The 18,473-nt window shown below is 37.2% G+C and overlaps 2 protein-coding genes across 2 annotated transcripts in view; both read right to left on the reverse strand.

Annotated features, from left to right (window-relative positions):
* The window catches only part of LOC112463312, a 28,015-nt gene extending 12,890 nt beyond the window's left edge, over positions 1-15,125 (reverse strand). The window contains exon 1 of the mRNA XM_025029646.1: positions 13,361-15,125. Coding sequence (XP_024885414.1) covers positions 13,361-13,556 — 196 coding nt within the window. The 5' untranslated portion in view covers positions 13,557-15,125. The remainder of the gene's footprint in view (positions 1-13,360) is intronic.
* Positions 15,126-15,196: 71 nt separating this feature from the next.
* LOC112463316 lies at positions 15,197-17,359 on the reverse strand. Its single transcript, XM_025029650.1, has 2 exons — positions 16,808-17,359; positions 15,197-16,355 (listed from the first exon to the last, which is right to left on the reverse strand). The coding sequence occupies exons 1-2, from the start codon at positions 16,974-16,976 to the stop codon at positions 16,189-16,191; spliced, it is 336 nt and encodes a 111-aa protein (XP_024885418.1). The 5' UTR covers positions 16,977-17,359; the 3' UTR covers positions 15,197-16,188.
* Positions 17,360-18,473: the final 1,114 nt, after the last annotated feature.

Genomic DNA, 18,473 nt, shown 5'->3' on the forward strand with positions numbered 1-18,473 from the left:
ATACTAATAGCTATTATTATATTAATAGAGATAATATATTTATTTATCATAAACATATGGTCGAGTCTTATCGCAAACAGTTTTTCAATCACTTAATTTTTTATTTTTACTTTACTTTCGTAAATAGCATAGATTTCTTTTATCGATATATCGTGTCAGAGAGAACATATAACAATATGATATCATGACGATTCACGTTTGATCAATATAATTAACATACGCGATAATTATAGATTAGCATACATTTTATTATCGGTAACTAAATTTTTATATTCTGCTTAGATAATCTTAAGTATCTTAATACACAAAGCGGTCCTATTTATCTCCAATCATTACATATTCAATTAATAAATAAAAATTCTATGCACATTTTAACTATCTACAAAGTTTTATAATCGTCTACAGTTTGTCAATTCAATCTTCTTACTAATTACATTTCTAGCGGCTAGCTGAGTAATAATTATAAGCACCGTTATTTATTATTTTTAAAATGCCCATGGCACAGTCTCTCTCTCTCTTTCTCTCTTTCTCTCTCTCTCTGTTATAAAGTCACAAAATACCTAATGATTACTCGTATAAGCATGCAATTAACATATGCATTCTATTTCTTTTGTATTTACCTGTTACTAATATTTTGTGATTCTGAAATACATATATCATGTGACAATAATTATTATAATGTAGTAATCTCTCTATAATGTTCAAATGTTTATTAATTTAAAGCGGTACCCTACAGTTAATCATCGCATAATGCGCTCGCTAGAACGCTGACATCTTACACTTGTGATGTACATGCATTTCTATAGCAAATATGCAGCACAATGCTACCCGTTAAAAATGATGCGACAACGTCGTGCATCGTTAATTAAATTTTTCTTTCCATTTACCGTTGTCTTGTGCACGGAATAAGACAAACCGATGCTCTTACCACAAATGAGATGAAAATAGGTAGTGTACGGTGGTGCGAACACCCACGCGGCTTCGTTTATACATTAAAAGGTCAAGCACGTTTGTACTTCCATGTTGAATTCGCTAATGATTCTGCTGACGTTAGTCACGCCAACTGTAAACATGTTCTACATAATTTGTACGTGCGTAATAATTTCAACGGATGCCTATGAATGCCTATGAATGCTTTAGAGAGATCCTAGTTTTGTTAGTATTTCACAATTTATATTACGCGACATATTAAATAACATTGTAACATTAACAAAGGTATTTAAAAAAATGTTATTTTATCTTTAATATAATCTAATTGTAAGATATAGTCTCATAATTCTTATAATTATTTGATTTTAATTCTTGGAATTAGCCGATTACAACCTAAGAACGGCAACAACAACAAACGAGATCGTATAGTATGTATGTTGATCGGAATATTCTAGTATTATGCGCGACATTGTTATCATGTATTTACCGACTTGTTTCGGTAAATAACAATCTGGTCGCTGTATGTTATTATGATTCAAACTCCGCCTTAAACCTTCTCGCGATATGTTATGCAATCCTTCGCGTTGGTTATGATTACCTATGCGTTCGTGGCGTGTGGTGTATATGGTGCGTGTACATTTCACAAATGGCTTCGAATTCAAAGGGGTACCGATCGATTTGTATTGTTTGCAAAATTATAATTAATTACAACTTGAACTTGATTAAATAATATAATCACTATTCGAAGCCATACGCAGATATTAAACAATTGTATGGTTTCTTAAAAAAAATTTATTATTTTAAGATTGCCAAATCTTTTCCTAGTAATAGTGTAAATTCTTCAACGATGCTTCTATCTCTCTCTTTACCGATTTGTAAAATAATAATTAAAATTACACTTCAACAATTAGTAATTTAAATTATCTATTTTACAACATTTATTGGATTTGTCTTATAAATCTCGTTTTAAGTGGTTCAACAAAATAATATGACAATCAATAATATATTATAAACGGTGAGAAAAAATTACATGTCAAAATGTATACCAATCGCAATTAATTTTAATTGAATGGCTATAAAAAGTGTTAAAATTCATTGCTTCTATAAGACGCAAACTGTACGTGATAAAGGATGTTAAAAGCGAGTTTTATCTCAATTTTAAACTATTGTAACAATGGTAGTTGTCCTTAAATGTCAAAATGTTTCCAAGTCGAAAGAGGAGGGTGGGGACGCCGCGCCAGATCTCTCGTTGCGAATAATATTAACACAAGAATCTCGGTTCTGTGAAATTAACACCGTTGCACTCGGCATGCATTGAGATGAATATCCTTGTGGAAATATGCGGTTATGATTATACGATGATTGTGTGATCCAGGATGGATCACGGAATACGATCCACGCACTTGCCGATGGCGCGACCAATATATTTATTTTATATGTAAACCTAAATGTGTAATATTCGCGCGATATTCGCGATATAAATTATCACATCGTTGTAATCTCACGTGCATACCAAACAAAGGAAACGTATAATATGTGGGCAGTGCTATGGAATCTAGAGTGTGTGACTCTTGAAACAGATCGTTCGTTCGCGTTATTACCGTCAGATATCAGTTTGTTCTCTGTGAGAAATTCAAGATATATCGCGCTGTGTGTAACATAAAAATGCAAGAGAGTCCTACTAAAGACGCTTAAAGCACTAAATAATTCATAAATAACTACATTCTTGTAGTGTAGTTCAAAATCAAAATTAATAAATCATTTTTCATAATTGATTTGTTTTAGCTAAGATTTTTATCTTCAAACATTATGATGATTTCTTGTCAAAGACGCGGAGCAAAAAGACAATTTATTGCTGACCATATCCATTATCCAGTAACCAGAAATTTTTTGCGTCCAACATTTTTAAGTTATTAAGTTGCAACATAAGTCGTGAATTCAAATAAATAATATTTTTTTATAAGAAAAGTTTTATAAAATATAAAATAAAAAATGTTTCAATAGTATTCGAGCTATAAATAAATGCATTTTCTTAAGGAAAAGTGGATTCTATAATATTATTTCTGTATCACTTTAAAGGTTAAATAATAACAAAGACTTAAATAATAACTAGGCTTATAATGTATACGTCATATACAGTAATTTTTCCGCCATAATTTTATTGTTTACATATCCCTCTTAGTTGCACTATTAGAAACTACATATTAATATCGTTTCGCGTAGGTGTGAATGAAGGCGTGTATTGTTACCTAGAAAAATTCCAGTTTTTACGTGCTGGTTCAGAATAAAAGAACAATTTTAGTACTAATAATGATAACTGTGCCGTTCCTACGTTTTAATTGGGGCTTCTTTTTTGGTCGGATCAGTACCACCGATAAACAGTGGATTACCGCGATAATACTTAATAAATACTATGTCGTGAATGAAGAAATGTTATGCATGCTTGAATGAATGAAAAGACTGCGATGTGCGTAAATATAACCAACACGCTATTTTCCGCCCGCGGTGAAAGGAGCACATTGCACACGATCACACTCACAGTCGTGGAAATATGCCACTTACCATTTTTATAGGAGCAATATTCATTGTATAAAGCTATAATAAAATCGAGAAATGTCTTCAACATCGCGTTTCGCATTTTCATCGAACTCATTAATCAATTTATTACAGCGCCGCGCCTAGAGTCTAGACAATGTAACGCATTAGGCAAATTACAATTGTAATTTAATTCTGAGAAATTTTGGCCTCACCGATCAAAGGCATATCTGAATATCCATATTAAAACTTGCTATACTAGTAAAACCAATAATTTTTGAGATTGAGAAAATAGAAAGTTTTTAGAATTGTGATTAGAGATATGGGTAAATAAAATTAAAATTAAAACATTAATAAATTGAATTGAATTGAATCTAGCAATTAAAAAACTAATTGTAAGAGACGCAAGATATCTCGCTGATCGATGGAATAACTCTGTTATTCTTTGTTAAGTTATTTATTGCATCTCTTGTGATTATATCTTTTTTTTTAACCGTATGACATATAATACAGCAACATAGGCGGAGTCAATTACATTGTCGTGTCTTTAATCTTGTGCGACGATAAGTGGCTATCCCCTTCCAATATAAATGGACATCCTCGGGCGGGTAGTGGCAATTCATGTAACGTTCTTCCCGTTTCATAACTTACGAGAGATATCGGCTTACACACCCTCTCAAGAGATATCCATCGAAAAAATATTGCTGCCAAGGAAATGTCCAATTCAGTCTGGCTTTGCAGCTATAGCTATTTCGCTCTTTTGTTCCGCCGGAAGCTTAAGTAGCTTACGTTATCCGGCGTGAAAAGACCTGATGCTTTTATGGATTATTTCAGTATTTTCTTTTTCATATTCGACTCACATACCTATGGTTTTATTTCTACGTGTATCTTTCTCATTGTCTGATATATCGTATATATCAAGAGACCAGAGACTATGGATTTTTGTATCTCTTCACACGTGCATGCTTGACGATTAAGAGGAAAATTTTTTTAATGTCCCGCAATTTTTATTTAATTATTATGAATCAACTATTTCAGAAATGTGTTAGATTAGATTCGAGAAGACTGATATCGAATAAATCGTTAATATAATAATTTAAAATTACTAAAAATAAGTATAAATAATAGAAAATGAGAATGCATAGAAGGAAATGAATATGAGTAATGCTCTAAACAAATATTTTATAGACAAAATAATAAATATCGCAACTAATATCGAAAAAATATTAAACAATGGCGCACAGAAATGCACTGTATCAGTTCGCTTCCGAATGCATGACATACCGTTAACGTATGCAGTACCTACTACATCGTTATAATGCGTAAGTGAGCTCGCGCGCATTCATCAGCTTCAATATCAGCTCATACTTTCGCTTGCGTCATAAATCGCAAAAAAATGCAGTTATATTTTATAGATGACAGGCATGTGTCGAATACTGTGTAGTTTATATCCGGTGTACAAGGTCTATGCAATGATTTTTCGCTGAAATATCCGGTAAAATCGGATGGCACGATGTGTCACGAAATAACACATTTCGCAATAAAGATCCAATGTGACAAATGCGATGATGTTTCCATTGTGTACCTATATGTATTATATAAAATAAATCGTAATAGTATATAATAGTATGAACAAAACCTATAAAATAATTATTTTTATCTATACAAGCGAGCATTATAACATATATAATTACTATGATCTTGGCCCCTAACACACACAATCTAGGAAGAATATGCAAAGTCACTAGAGGACGATGTCTTGTCGTTCTAACGATTAACCGTCGTAATGGCACCGATCTATGTTAAATACGGACTATTATCGGCATGACATCCTGCAGATCTTGGCGTCACGATTGGCACGAACACGCGAACCATGACCTGGGTGTAGCTTGCCCACGCAACACATCGCAATCGTTGCGAAATATGCATCGCGCCATATATCCGTCAGTTATCTCAAAAAAAAAAAATCTCATGGCTTTTCTGAACATTCAATTTCTCAATTATAAATAGTAATGCGTTTTCGATTATTCTATTTTTTTTTTATCTCCAGGAAAGATCTAACTTGTTTATTGTCTTCTTACGTAGTAAAAAAGAAGATTCTTTAATATGACTTTATCTCTTCTATAATATCATATGCTCATTTCAAAATAATAAGACTTCAAACGACTTGCGACATTTCTTAACTTTTTCATAATTTTTCGAGCAATAAACATTTCTAATTTTGTGTATTTCTTTTAAAGAAAAATAACAGCTATGCATATTAAAGCAACTATTATTGTTATTCAATTTCCATTATTGTATATGTTAGGGGCTCGTTGGCACAAGGGGCGACTTGTTTTATAAGAAAAAAATCACATTTTCTTATAAAACTGCAGAAAAATTACAAAATCTTTACGCATGCACAATTATTTCCCTGCTATAAATAGTGGAAACGCATCAGGAAAGTCTAATTTTCTCCAGGACTCCTTTGTCTCCACTATATTAAGCCCCTATAATTATCACGAAGGATAAGCTAGGCAACTATCTGTAATTGATATGAAAAGCGAGCGTAATGTAACCTCCTAATACCGTACCTATAAACGCGCATTGAGCGTTGACTGTACTCTCGCAGGTTACATGGTGTTCGTGTATATATGTATTCGCTATAAAGTCCATAGTAATGCACATTCCCACCATTTCCGCCGGATGTTGAATTCCCGGAGAACTTCTCCGAGGTAGGTAAACGCGATTTATCGTTTGAGAATTCCGCACATAGGCTGCCGTTCGCAACATTTGCATCGCGAAACCTAACGTCATCGTTTAACTTTGCAATTAACCATCTATGTAACTTCTCTCGGCATTAATAAAATTTTACGTAAAATTCATTGTAAAACATATATGTTAATATGATACACCTACTCTTTTCAACTGTAATTCTAATACATCACCCACACGACAATCGCTATGCATTGCCAAAACTTCTCGCATTATCTCTTCGAAACTTATTCGCTTCACATATATCTATAAGCGTGTAATATAATAGCAAACGCCCACGCAGGAATTTGCCGTAAGAGAAATTCTTGGAATTTTATAAATCTCAAGACATGGATATTTGAATAAGTAAAATACGTCGGCACTGACGTAAATGCATCTTTATTGAAAATGTTCCTATCAATGTATTTGTGTGTATTCTATCTTGCTCCAATGCTCTTCAGTTTTCGCGTACCAAATTAATGACAGAATTATTCAATTGGAGAGACGTTAACAATAAATATTAATTATTATCGAAGAAATTGCTTTTGTTATTTAATTAGTTTATCTATGTATAATATTTCTATTTTCTCTCGTAAATTAAAGTTAAATTGAAGTCATTAAAGTAAAGTAAATTCGTGAAATCGTGAAATTATGAACGATTAGATTAATTAGACATTGGCCGGTATTCATAGTCGGTTCTTATTTCAAGACCGTCTTAAGTAATGTTTTAAGATGCTAATACGGCTCTATGATTGGTTCATGACATCTTAAGATTGTACTTAAAACGGTCTTAAATATAAGAACACCGACTATGAATACCGGCCATTAATATTATAATCTTGAAACCGAAAAATATAAATTTGACATAAATGTAATTTACATTTTTCTTAAATAATCAAAGGTTACTACAGATCAACAAAACAGTATATAAATATCCTCGCTATTATTATCCTTTATATACGCACTCTTTTATCCACCATATGTATCAGATTAACCGGGCTTGTGTGTGCGTGTTGAGCTTGAAATATGCAATAGCCTCTACTAAATCCACGCACAACATGCGCGCGCCATAATTGTATTGTGAATCATACAGTAACTTACGTCAATGAATTTCGGCCATTGTGTCGCAATTCAGTTCGGTGGTTACGACGGATATCGCGATTTGCTTTGTAGACGATAAAATGGATCGCGTTGCGATTGTGTAGCTGTGGCAATGTATATCGAGCGCAAACGATACGATTGACGACGCCCATGCTTCCTCTCATTACATTATCGCGCACCTTCGCCATATGTATTTTCATACATTACTCATGCATAACACGGAAATATCGCAATCGATATAACAATTAGGACATAATAAACACAAGCGTGAATGGAGTTATTTCTAGAAACGCAATTTATCTTACCAAAAAAACTTGAAACTTTTCTTTTCTGTTAACACATTTGCAACCTCTGACGTGATTTCAAATCATTTTAAGTTCTAGCTGATTGCCGTTAACGTTATTTTATAGTACTTATAGGAAGGCGGATGATTTTATGACTTGTATTTATGATTACTGCAGCTATCTAACAATAAATTGATTTTAAGTTTATCAAAATGAACATTTAAATGGAGTTAAAATAAATTTTAATCCGAAAATAAAACAAATTTGCATACGACTCATATAGTTTTAACTGTTTTAAGTCGCGCGCTAGAATTGTCGGCTGCGCGAAAGTGTTAATATAATATCTAAATAAAAATAAAATAGCATTCGCTATATGTTAAAGTAATAAGAAATATAAATTGCCTATTATTGTATAAAAAAACTAATATTATTGCAATGTTTTCTTAATTATAATGTTCTTTTTTCTACATACGATGACTGTAAAATACATTGTACACGGAAAAAACGAATTTTTCTCAAGTATCTATGTTGCACTATCAAAATAATTATGTAGAACTCAAACTGATTGCTAAAATGTCAAAATTTTTTATATTATTATTATACTTCAGCGACCTACTATAATTATTTTAGTAGTACGCAATATATTTTATATTACTTATTTGTCATAATATTAACTAGTCTATGATAATATAGTAAGATAATTATTATCAAAGATACATTATTAATGTAAAAAAATATATTAATTTATTATCAGATTTTGCTTTTTTTTTATATTTTAACATCCGTTGTTGCATTTTATCGCATTGCAATGTATATTGATGGTCGGAAAAACTTGGTCTTAAATTACTTTAGAATTTGCGTAATAATGAAATTTAAGAAATGTCAACCGAATTTAAGGATATTTCGTAACTCAACGTCATAAAAAAGCATTTAACAAAACGAAGAATTCTTATGATAATGCATCGTACTCCGTTATGAACGAGAGTCTTGCACCGGTAAACGAGACTCCCGCGCACGCAGACTATAATTTTTAGAGAAAGATCGCATAGAGTATAGAGAGTGGGGTCGCGCAGAGGGGGCAGGGTGAGTGAGAGCCAGGTAAAGGCCGTTGCACTCCTGGCTGGAAGAGTCCTGAGCCCTAGTATAGCGGTACCTTATGCCTTTCTCTTCTCTCCTTCTCCCCCTCTCTTCTCCCCCCTCTCTCTCATCTCTCTTTACTATATTCTATTCTTTCTTTTATATATATATAAATGTATATGTATGTGTGTGTACGTGTCTCACGCCGCGACACACATATGCTCGTTCAATCGTAATATGATTGTGCACGCGTAAATTATAATATTGTCTATAGCCGCGTCGAATCGTATAGTACCGCTCCAAGGAATCGATCATGACGTGTCATCAATCGTATCTGGCACGAGCGCGCAACGGATTTTATCGATCAACAGACTGGTCCCGAGTGTAATGGCGCGTTGACGAGCAAGAAAACCGTGTACATCTGTCGCGACCAAAAGTGTCATTTCGCTCCACTTTGTCTTAAAATTAGATCGTCTCTTATCAATTTTTACAAATCTTGTTCGATAACGAAAAATTGAATATTGATGTTTCAATATTAATATATACTAGACGAGGTATTATACATATGTATATCTTTGAATAAGATTGAATTACCGATTGAAGATTGAACTAATTTATTGTTACTTTAATTCCGCTATTAAAAAATTACACTTTTAAGAGAAGACAGATTTACTATTTTATAAATTATACATTTTTATCTATTTAGTTAAAAATCGTTTTATTACTTTGATAAATCTTTGTCTACTAAATTTTGCAGATTTCTATACATATACATATATAAACCATAAATATAAACATAAACTATGTAATTTAGATAAATGCAATTGTAAGAAATTAGAGTTTTATATAACTTTCCATTAAACGTCTGCCCTGAAAGATCAAATCAATATTTTACAGAAAAATATGTTAACGAGGATAAAATACTGCATCTGTTTATACAGAATTAGAGAATATTGTTCATAATATATATAAAACATCAAAAATATATATAAAACATAATTGCAATGCGGATCATAAAAATAAGGATCAAATAAGAATCGTAACAGACAGTTTCTGCTACAATGTAACAGTCAACTCGATCTTCCGATTCAAGGAACAACAATAACGAATATACGCGACATATATGAGAGAGAAGGAGACGAAAAAAATGCGACCCGCGCTGTTCACGGCTTATCGATTCCATCACGGAACTTTCCCGTCAGCCCCGTTTCTCCGTCCATAATTAACAGCTTTGCAATGTGCATCGTCGCTCTCGTCGCGTCTGACGATGAATGCATGCGTGCGTGTGCGTGCGCGTTGTGTAACAGTATTCCTTGCCACCTGTGAATCCGCATACCTGTGAAACGCAGGGCTATCGTCGCAGGTAGCTACATACCTGACGTATCTGATGTACACAAGTGACCGTGCCTCATATACAGGGTGAGAAAAAGATATCAAAACCCCGAAATAGTTTAAATAATATTGATGATGCCAATATGAAAATCTTATAAAAATGTATGCTGCATAAAAAATTTGTTATATGCATTACATTTTCTCCTTAATACTGCAAAACTTTTATCTGAAACTTTTTTCGTATCGATGATATGTATTATAAGAATCTCAACATTTTTCTCATTCTGTAATTATACATGTAATTAAAATGTCCATGAATTGGATTGCCAAATTTTGGGAACATATTCTACTTAATATTTTTTCGTAAAGATAAAAGAATATTATATAATTGCAGATCAAAAAATTTATCTTCTCTAAATTATAACTATTTTTTTGTCTACTACAGAGTTTTGCAACAATACCTACTCACATATGATTAATCTTAAGGTGAATCTCTTTGTGCCGTCTTAAAAGCATGGTCAAAAACGGTTTCCTTCTACACTCTACACTAGTCTATACAGCGATATTTTGTTCATCCCTAAAGTGAAGAGAATATGCTCCTAAAGTTTGATGATCTATTTCAGGGACACCATATGTATAGACGTTACATCCGCGCCCGATATTTAGCAGCGACGTCATATGGTAGCAGACACCTGCTACGTACGCATACAGAAACAGAATGCGTTTACACGCACGCGTGCAATGTGCGTGTTGTGTAGCGGCTCTCGAGCTACGAGCTACGAGTTTATCGAACGCCGACGAGTGTGGGAGCGCGTTGCCTCTCGGTGCGACGACTGCGACGGAAAGACTTTATTCCCGGAGATTTTTCTCCCGCGCCAGGTCGGGAGGAAGCGGCCTAAGGAAGCGGTCGTATTATTTTTCTTTCCACGATGCTCCTCGATATGCATGCTTACACGCGAAACGAGAGAAACGGAGAACGGGAGACAATGGCGGCAGAAAACGATGGGAATCACGCGTATGGGAAACATTCGTACGTTACTCGGTTTCGCGCGCTGCTCGAATTTCAGTGGATTCTCTTATGATTATCCTGTTAGAAAATAATCATAATCGCACACGAATGGAAAGTTGCAGGTTGTACGCGCCCGAGCGCGTTATTAGCATCGTTACGCGGGATATCACCAACAAGAAATTACGTGTACTGTTGTATTTAGCACAAGGAAACCATGCGTTATTGGTTTCCGAGTCGCGCAGTATTGAGCAACGTCCGTCCCGTCGCGTCGTCAAGTCGTCGTTCTTTGAAATATCACGCTTTTATACCGCGCGCCGCGGTGTCCTATACTTGGGTAATGGATAATGAGTCGCGAGTGTCGCGACGACACGCCTCTCGCCGCTCGCGAAGACGTGAGCGAGGAGAAACGTGTACGCTTATTTGATCATATGTTGATATATGAGCCACTATATCTTCATGTTTCCTCGCTTAAAGAAATCGTCATTGTATAAGTGGAGATTTGCAAGAGTTAACTTACAATATAATATTGTCACCGGCGCGGGCGCGGCAGAGTTCATACAAAAGAACCGCTTATTCATAAATAACTGCTTATTCATATGTGTATTATATGTGTTGATAAAAATAGCCAAATTAGACAACAAAACAAAATGTGGCATCGAACAACCTGACATTTTTACATTGTCTTTTACATTCTCGAGATACAAGAAAGTTGGAAAAATTAACTTTCCGTCTGTTTAAAGTTTCAATACAATAATAAGAATAATCAAGACGATCACACGGAAGCGAGCACCGTCCGGAATGGCGAATATACATGTTAATATATAATAATAAGTACAATAGAAGCGGTATCCGTGCGGGCGACAAATTGTTCTCGTTAATTAGAATGGAGGAAACATTATTGACTTGCGATTGCGTAAAGAGTAGATGGACTTTGGTAGTGGAAATTACGCGCGATTCTCAAGAATAACACCGCGTTGAAGTCGAAGGCCGAGACTATCTCCGGAGCTCCGGCAGCGCTGCTGCCGTAACTATTAGGCAAGAGAGAAACAGGTCGGCGAGAGGTACGTAGACGAGGAAAAGCAGTGCGCGTAACGCAGCTGTAAAAATGAGCTGCTGGAATTAATTGGCTCGATATATGGAGAGCCGTATGCGTTGAATTGGGTCAAACTCAAACTTTACTACTCCGTAAAACCGCGCGGCAAACGCGTTTTGATTACGCTAGGCTGATATGAATGAATGAAGGAAATGTTTCTGGCTCTTTGAACGTATTTAACACGCTCTACTTGCGACGCGAACCCATTGAAATCCTCTCGATGCTACGCCCGCGCCGCGGCCGTTTGTCGTGAAGAACAACGAAACTCGCGATAATTGTATATGTATATTATACATATGCAATACATTCTCGATCTACCTTGGTACGTAGTTAACATTTCTTGACGTGTTTAAAACAAGAGAAGTAGGTATAAATTATATTCATAAATTGAGAAAAGTTGCCTCATCTTGTTAACCGATATAACTCGAGTAATGAGGCAAGCGCATGATGACATCATATATAATGGTTATTTTTGCGTAGTATCTTTAACGAGAAACATAAGTCATATTTGATAATCATCCGAAAATCTCAATAGATATATTTTGTCAAAAAATCAAAAATATGTTTTTTATATAAATTTAATCATAACGTTACATTATAATTTGCAAAAAAGAGAAATTATAAAAAGCGCTAGATGTTTTAATTAGAGCGCTAATGTCAATCAAAGCTAATTTAATTTCCCTTTTTCATTTATATTAACATTACACAACTATAATTTAGAAAGAAATAGTCAAAAATTATAATAAAAGCTCAATAAAAATTTAACTAGGCATTATTTCTTTTTTCTTCCGATATAAACTTTGAAAATTTTTCAAAGAGATACAATTTAAGCATTAGTAGTAACAAAAATTGTAACAAAAATACTGTAATTGGGTTGCGATAAAATGCATATATACAATATATTATATACAACCGATCGAGGAGATAAGTCACACACGGCCGATCTTAATTAATAAAATTGACCAACGCTAACGCATTTTAAAAATTTGACGTTATGGTATTTTGTATTTTCCCTCATTCAATGCTAATTTCAGAAATATTTGCAGAGTATTAGCAAATTAATTGTGACACAGACAACGTGAGGGATCGACCGATCACGCCAAGATCGCGAGAAAAATTTAGTAGGTCACATAGCCACACAATGAGTCACGTGGGTGTGTGTGTGTGTGTGTGTGTGTGAGAGAGAGAGAGAGAGAGAGAGAGAGAGAGAGAGAGAAGCGGGTCTTAATTAATAAAACCAATCACGCACAGCGGGCAATGACTCACCGTTAGGATTGGTGAAGTATCCCCAGGTGGGAGTCGCGGTGGCCGCCGATTGTACGACCAAAGCCACGACGCTCAGGGCCAGAGCGCCGGCGGCACCCCGCGCCGCGACGGCACGCTTCTCGCTCCGCTGCGGATCGGTAGTCGTCGTGGCGACCGCCCTCACGCCCTGACGAGTGCTCGAAGAATTGGTTGCCATTCTTCATGCCGTTCGTATTCTTCGCGAACGTTCTCTCGGCTTTACATCAAATGTCGATGACGATCAATCGAATCTGCGACGAAAGTTCTCGACCAAGTTCTTGTCGCGGATGTGGATCGATCGGATCGATCATGCACGTTTACGTCTCGATGTCTTCGGTATTTTCATCAACAATATATGTACGATAACGTGATGAAACGCGATTTATGCGCGTAGAGATTGCGCGTAAACCAATGAGTAATTTGGAAATCGATTCTTAGCTCTCGAAGATATATCAATTTATTACAGATGGTTTTAATTTCATCAATGTGCTGATATTATCGATATACTATACTATATAACGTGATCAGAAATTAAGCACCCCGAGCATCGGGATGATTCAATATTCCCGGCGGGTACCAATTTTCCCACTTAATGCTCATCGTTATGTTCATTGTTGTTCACCGTTGAGGATTAAAATAGTTTTTTTTTCTCTCTCTTTCGCCGAGTTCCGTTTTGTTTCAATTTTCATTAAAAATTACAGACTAGAGTACGATATATGTATGTATATTTTGGATAAATGTTAGTAATCCAAATTTCGTTATATTGATATTATTGATAATCAATTTTGTCTTTACTTGTCTTTATCGGTTATTTCTTAAAAGACTGCTCGAACTGATACAACTTTCGATCCCTTAATCGAAAAGCATGTTCTTGAAACTTTTCGCGGACCTATCTTCCAACGATTGACCGAAAACTCGGCGATTCTGACAACAATACCAACTGGTGTCAGGTAGCTTTTTTAATCCCGAAATTACAAGATGCGTTGTCGTTGTCGTCGTCGTCGTCGTCGTCGTCGTCGACAGGGTCGATAGTCGAATCTCGTGTCGTCCGCGTTGTCGCGTACGCACGCACGCAATCGATAAGCCGGTACCTCAGAACGACAAGGAACGGCAGAGGTGGTTATACCTGGCGGCGGTCGGGGGGAGAGGGGGGGCTCGATGGCGAGCAAGGTGCGGACTGCGGCGGGGTGCAAGAGAATTGTGCGCGTATCGAGTTAAGCAAATTCCACCTTTCGTGTCATTGTTTCCTCGTGTCTTCCTCTTTATTTTCACACCAACATACACGTACTTCGCAAAACCTTGAATCAGATATCACAATAAATTTTTTTCATCAAGGTTTTTATGCTTTAACTTTTGTTTTAGCTATTTTTGAATTAGCTTTGTTTTCCTAGATTTATCATATATTTTCGAGTAAATATCGAGTATTTTAAGGAATGTGCCCAAAGGGAATTTGTACCTGAAAGCACCTGATAAGCATATATTTATCTGTTTCTTTCTTTTCCCACTATTTCTCTGCGACAGGGACGAAGGTACATGTGTGTCTTTGTTATTCGCATATGTATTTCTTCTTCCCTCAAACACCCTTCACGAAAGCTATCGGTTTCCTTCGTACTCCGTGGACTCCGTGGACTCTGTGAAACCGGTTTTTGCGATGTGCAAAGCGGTGCTGCTAAAAATAAGATATCTTCTTTCTCTCTCTTTCTTTCTCTACTCCTCTCTATCTTTGTTTCTCTTCTTCTCCCCTTTCTCTTCTTTTCTCTCTCTCTCGCCCTTCTTCCTTTCTACCTTCTTCCGTTTGTCTCTCTTCCTTGATTTTTATTCTCTCCGTTCGCGTTCCGCTTCGAACGTTCCGGAGAAGGGGAACGAAGATACGGGAACGTTAAATCGATCTTTGGGCAACGATCGATTCCGTCGATTATTGTCGTGTCATTAACGACGTTCCATTATAACATCACGAGCTTGGAAAATTACTTTCCACTCGCATCGTCTTCGACGCACGTTCTTTCTCGCGTACGTTTCTCGTTATCTTTCTTTCTCTTTTTCCCCTTATCTCTCCCTCTCTCTCTCTCTCTCCTTCTCTTTTTCTCGCTGTCTGTTGCGATACTCCTTTCCTCCAGGGTGCAACAAAAACGTCGCGCAACTTTCTCTCTACAACTCTACATCGTCTACGCCGTCGTTGAACGAGTACGGAAGTTGGGATCGTCGACGAGCCTGTCCACTCTGATGCTCGCCAGCTCGCCAGCTCGCCACGCCGCGCGCCGCTCCTGGAGGTCACGCGTTGTCCGTTAGGTTGGATTGGCTGGTAGCACGGGCCGCTTGATATTCATCGAGTCGACTATAGTGCCGCTATAGTTATCGATCGCTCGTGGATACGCTCGCTTCATTTTGTGCCACATCTCACAATCAAGCCTAAGGAGTTTCGCAACGTTCCGTACTCACGTTCGTTCGTTCGTTCGTCCGTTCGTCCGTTCGTTCACTCACATCAGACTCGTTCCTCTCTTCCTGCCCGCGCTGTTACACGCGTGTCTTCATCGAGCGGACAGCGCCGGCTCCGCGACCGCTCGATTTTCCCGCTCTTTCCCGCGTCAAAACCGCGACACTTGTGCGCGCACCCATTCGTATCGGCTCGATCACTTTCGCCCGTGTGTCACCGTGTCACCGTGTATATGGGTCACACGACTCGAGTCGTTGCCGCGCAGACGTCACAACGATGCATCGATGCACTCTTCTTTCCACGAAAGAGACTTCGTGACAAGACAAGACGAATATCACGTTGGAGGATTCTCCTGCGCGTATCCTGCGCGCGTGTTTCACGAAGCGGCACTCGCGCGAGTCGCGAGTCGCGAGCGCTCCGTTAGTCGACTCGGTACTCGGTACTCGGTACTCGGTATGGCGCGACGGCCGACCACGACCACGACCACATCCACGACCGCGGCGACGTATCCTCCACGTACCTGTCTGCTTGTCCGCCGCACCGCTGTGCGCGAGTAGTCATGCATAAAAAAAAGAAATCACGTACACGTATACATCCACACACACGTATCACGCACTCGCGGATCCTGCTCGCGCGAGAGCGACCTGGAGTGTGCGCAGGAAAAGGGAAAAGGTAGGCCGCGAACCGCGAAACGCATACGTGAAAAGAAGCGTGCCACGAAATATTTGTACTTGCGTATACTACCAATGCACGCGCGCGCGCGCACGCACGCACGCACGCACGTATCGTTCGTTCGTCGCTACGTATTATACGTACGCACGTACATACGTACGTACGCGAGCAATACGGAGCGTGCGTACCGAACGGGCACGGCGCGCGGCGCGGTGATGCGCGCGCGAGACAGGAGGGAAGAGAGAAAGAGAGTGAGAGAGAGAGGACGCGCCGCGCACCGCGGAAACCAAACGCGGAGAGAGATAGAGAGAAAAGGATAATACGTGTACGCGAGCCTGCGCGCTGCGCGGCATACTGAGGCACTGAGCGACTGAGCGGACTGAGCTCCGAGCTCCGAGCTCCGAGCTCCGATGCCTCCGATGCCTCCGATGCCTCCGACCGACGCCGCGCCGCGCCGAGTTGCCTGCCTGGAAAACGAACGCTCCGCTCCATCTTTCTCCGTCTTTTTCCCACGTATATTCCCAACACACTCTCTTTCTCCTCTTCTCGTCATACCGTAGCCATATACCATCCTGCTCGCTCCCTCCGTCTCTCGGCGCGTTCCACGCTGTACTCTTCACTCTCGTGGCACTACTATACACTATACTGTCTACACTATACCTTGCGATTGCATTTGCTTGCAATCGCATGCAATTGTATGCAATCGCGCATCGTCCCTTTCGCTATCGGCTATGCTGAACCGAGTTTAACCGAGGACAATGTGTAGAATGGACCTTTAAACAAAGCAGATGTGAGACTGATTGAAAATAGAAAGGAAATGCTAAATCTGCTTAATTAAATCATTTTGTTTACCTCATTTCGATGACCAAATGAAGCGAATCGAAATAAGCGATGCTTATATGTATATTATATCTGCGCGTACTTAGAATTATTACGTCAATTCGCAAATAACGTACTTCTTTTGAGAAACGTATTGTTATTTTTTTTAACTAAATAAATATATACGTATATGTCGTATATATCTATTAATATTTTGTTCATTTCAATGTTATAGGTATTAGGTATTACAATAATATCGATGAAATCTTAAGTATTGTTCACTTTTTAATCAAAATGATGTAATAGATATTATTAATGTAAAATATAAATAAATATAGAGAAACATTCACATTTTAAATAAAATTATATTTTATGTGATTTATTTATAAAATTATCTTTGTTTATTGAGCATTTGTGATGAAATCTGATAAAATCATACGTTATACGTTTAAGAGGAAATCCTGGTCTTGTGTCAGAAACCAGGATTCGCGATGCATTGCATTTTTTCGAAACATTGTTTATCATTTTATATCAATTATATGACTGATATATAAAGTCTTTTTTATTTTACATATATAATGCGCGCTCATACTTTCTAGCACGGATTTAGAAACCCCAGTCGAGAGAGAGATTGTTCTATGTAAAATAAATTATTTCCATCTTTTAAATTTCATCTTTCTTCCAATAGCTATTTGGCGTGTAATTTTATCTCCGTTAGCTTTTATTCGCCACCACAAAAATGATATTATTCAGCTAAACTGCTAAACGAATGCGTCTGAGAATAAAGTGGTAATCGCGGACAATTTGTCGAACATGCCTATTAGAATACAGCCGAAATTATTTCAAAACGTTTTGCAATCACGTTAATATTACAATGTGATGATATTTTTACAAAGATACGTCGCATTTCGTTTAATTAAAGTTGAAATTAACACTTTTGTCTTACGTGTTGTGGCGCGGGAAACCAGCACCGTTAAAATAGTTAAGTGGGCAATTATGTTTTACGGTATGTAATAAGCTGTCACTGACAACTTCCTGTCCGTGCAATCAGTGAAAATAGAGAAATCTAATGCCACATAAAAAAAATATCACAAACCAGTTCCTTAATTCGATGTGATGTGATATGTGCAACCCTTTAAATTCCATTTCCATTCAAATTTTATTATATTT

This window comes from Temnothorax curvispinosus, unplaced genomic scaffold (assembly GCF_003070985.1).
Source record: "Temnothorax curvispinosus isolate PA1 unplaced genomic scaffold, ASM307098v1 QBEX01013138.1, whole genome shotgun sequence".
Classification (NCBI taxonomy): domain Eukaryota; kingdom Metazoa; phylum Arthropoda; class Insecta; order Hymenoptera; family Formicidae; genus Temnothorax; species Temnothorax curvispinosus.

What these genes read in the sequence shown, in the direction of transcription:
- LOC112463316 (XM_025029650.1), bottom strand. Translation starts at nt 16,976, where the DNA reads ATGGAGCGGAGCGTTCGTTTTCCAGGCAGGCAACTCGGCGCGGCGCGG. An exon ending in GCGCGCAGGCTCGCGTACAC is followed by an intron (nt 16,356 to 16,807) that starts GTATTATCCTTT and finishes ACTCGCGCACAG; the next exon opens with CGGTGCGGCGGACAAGCAGA.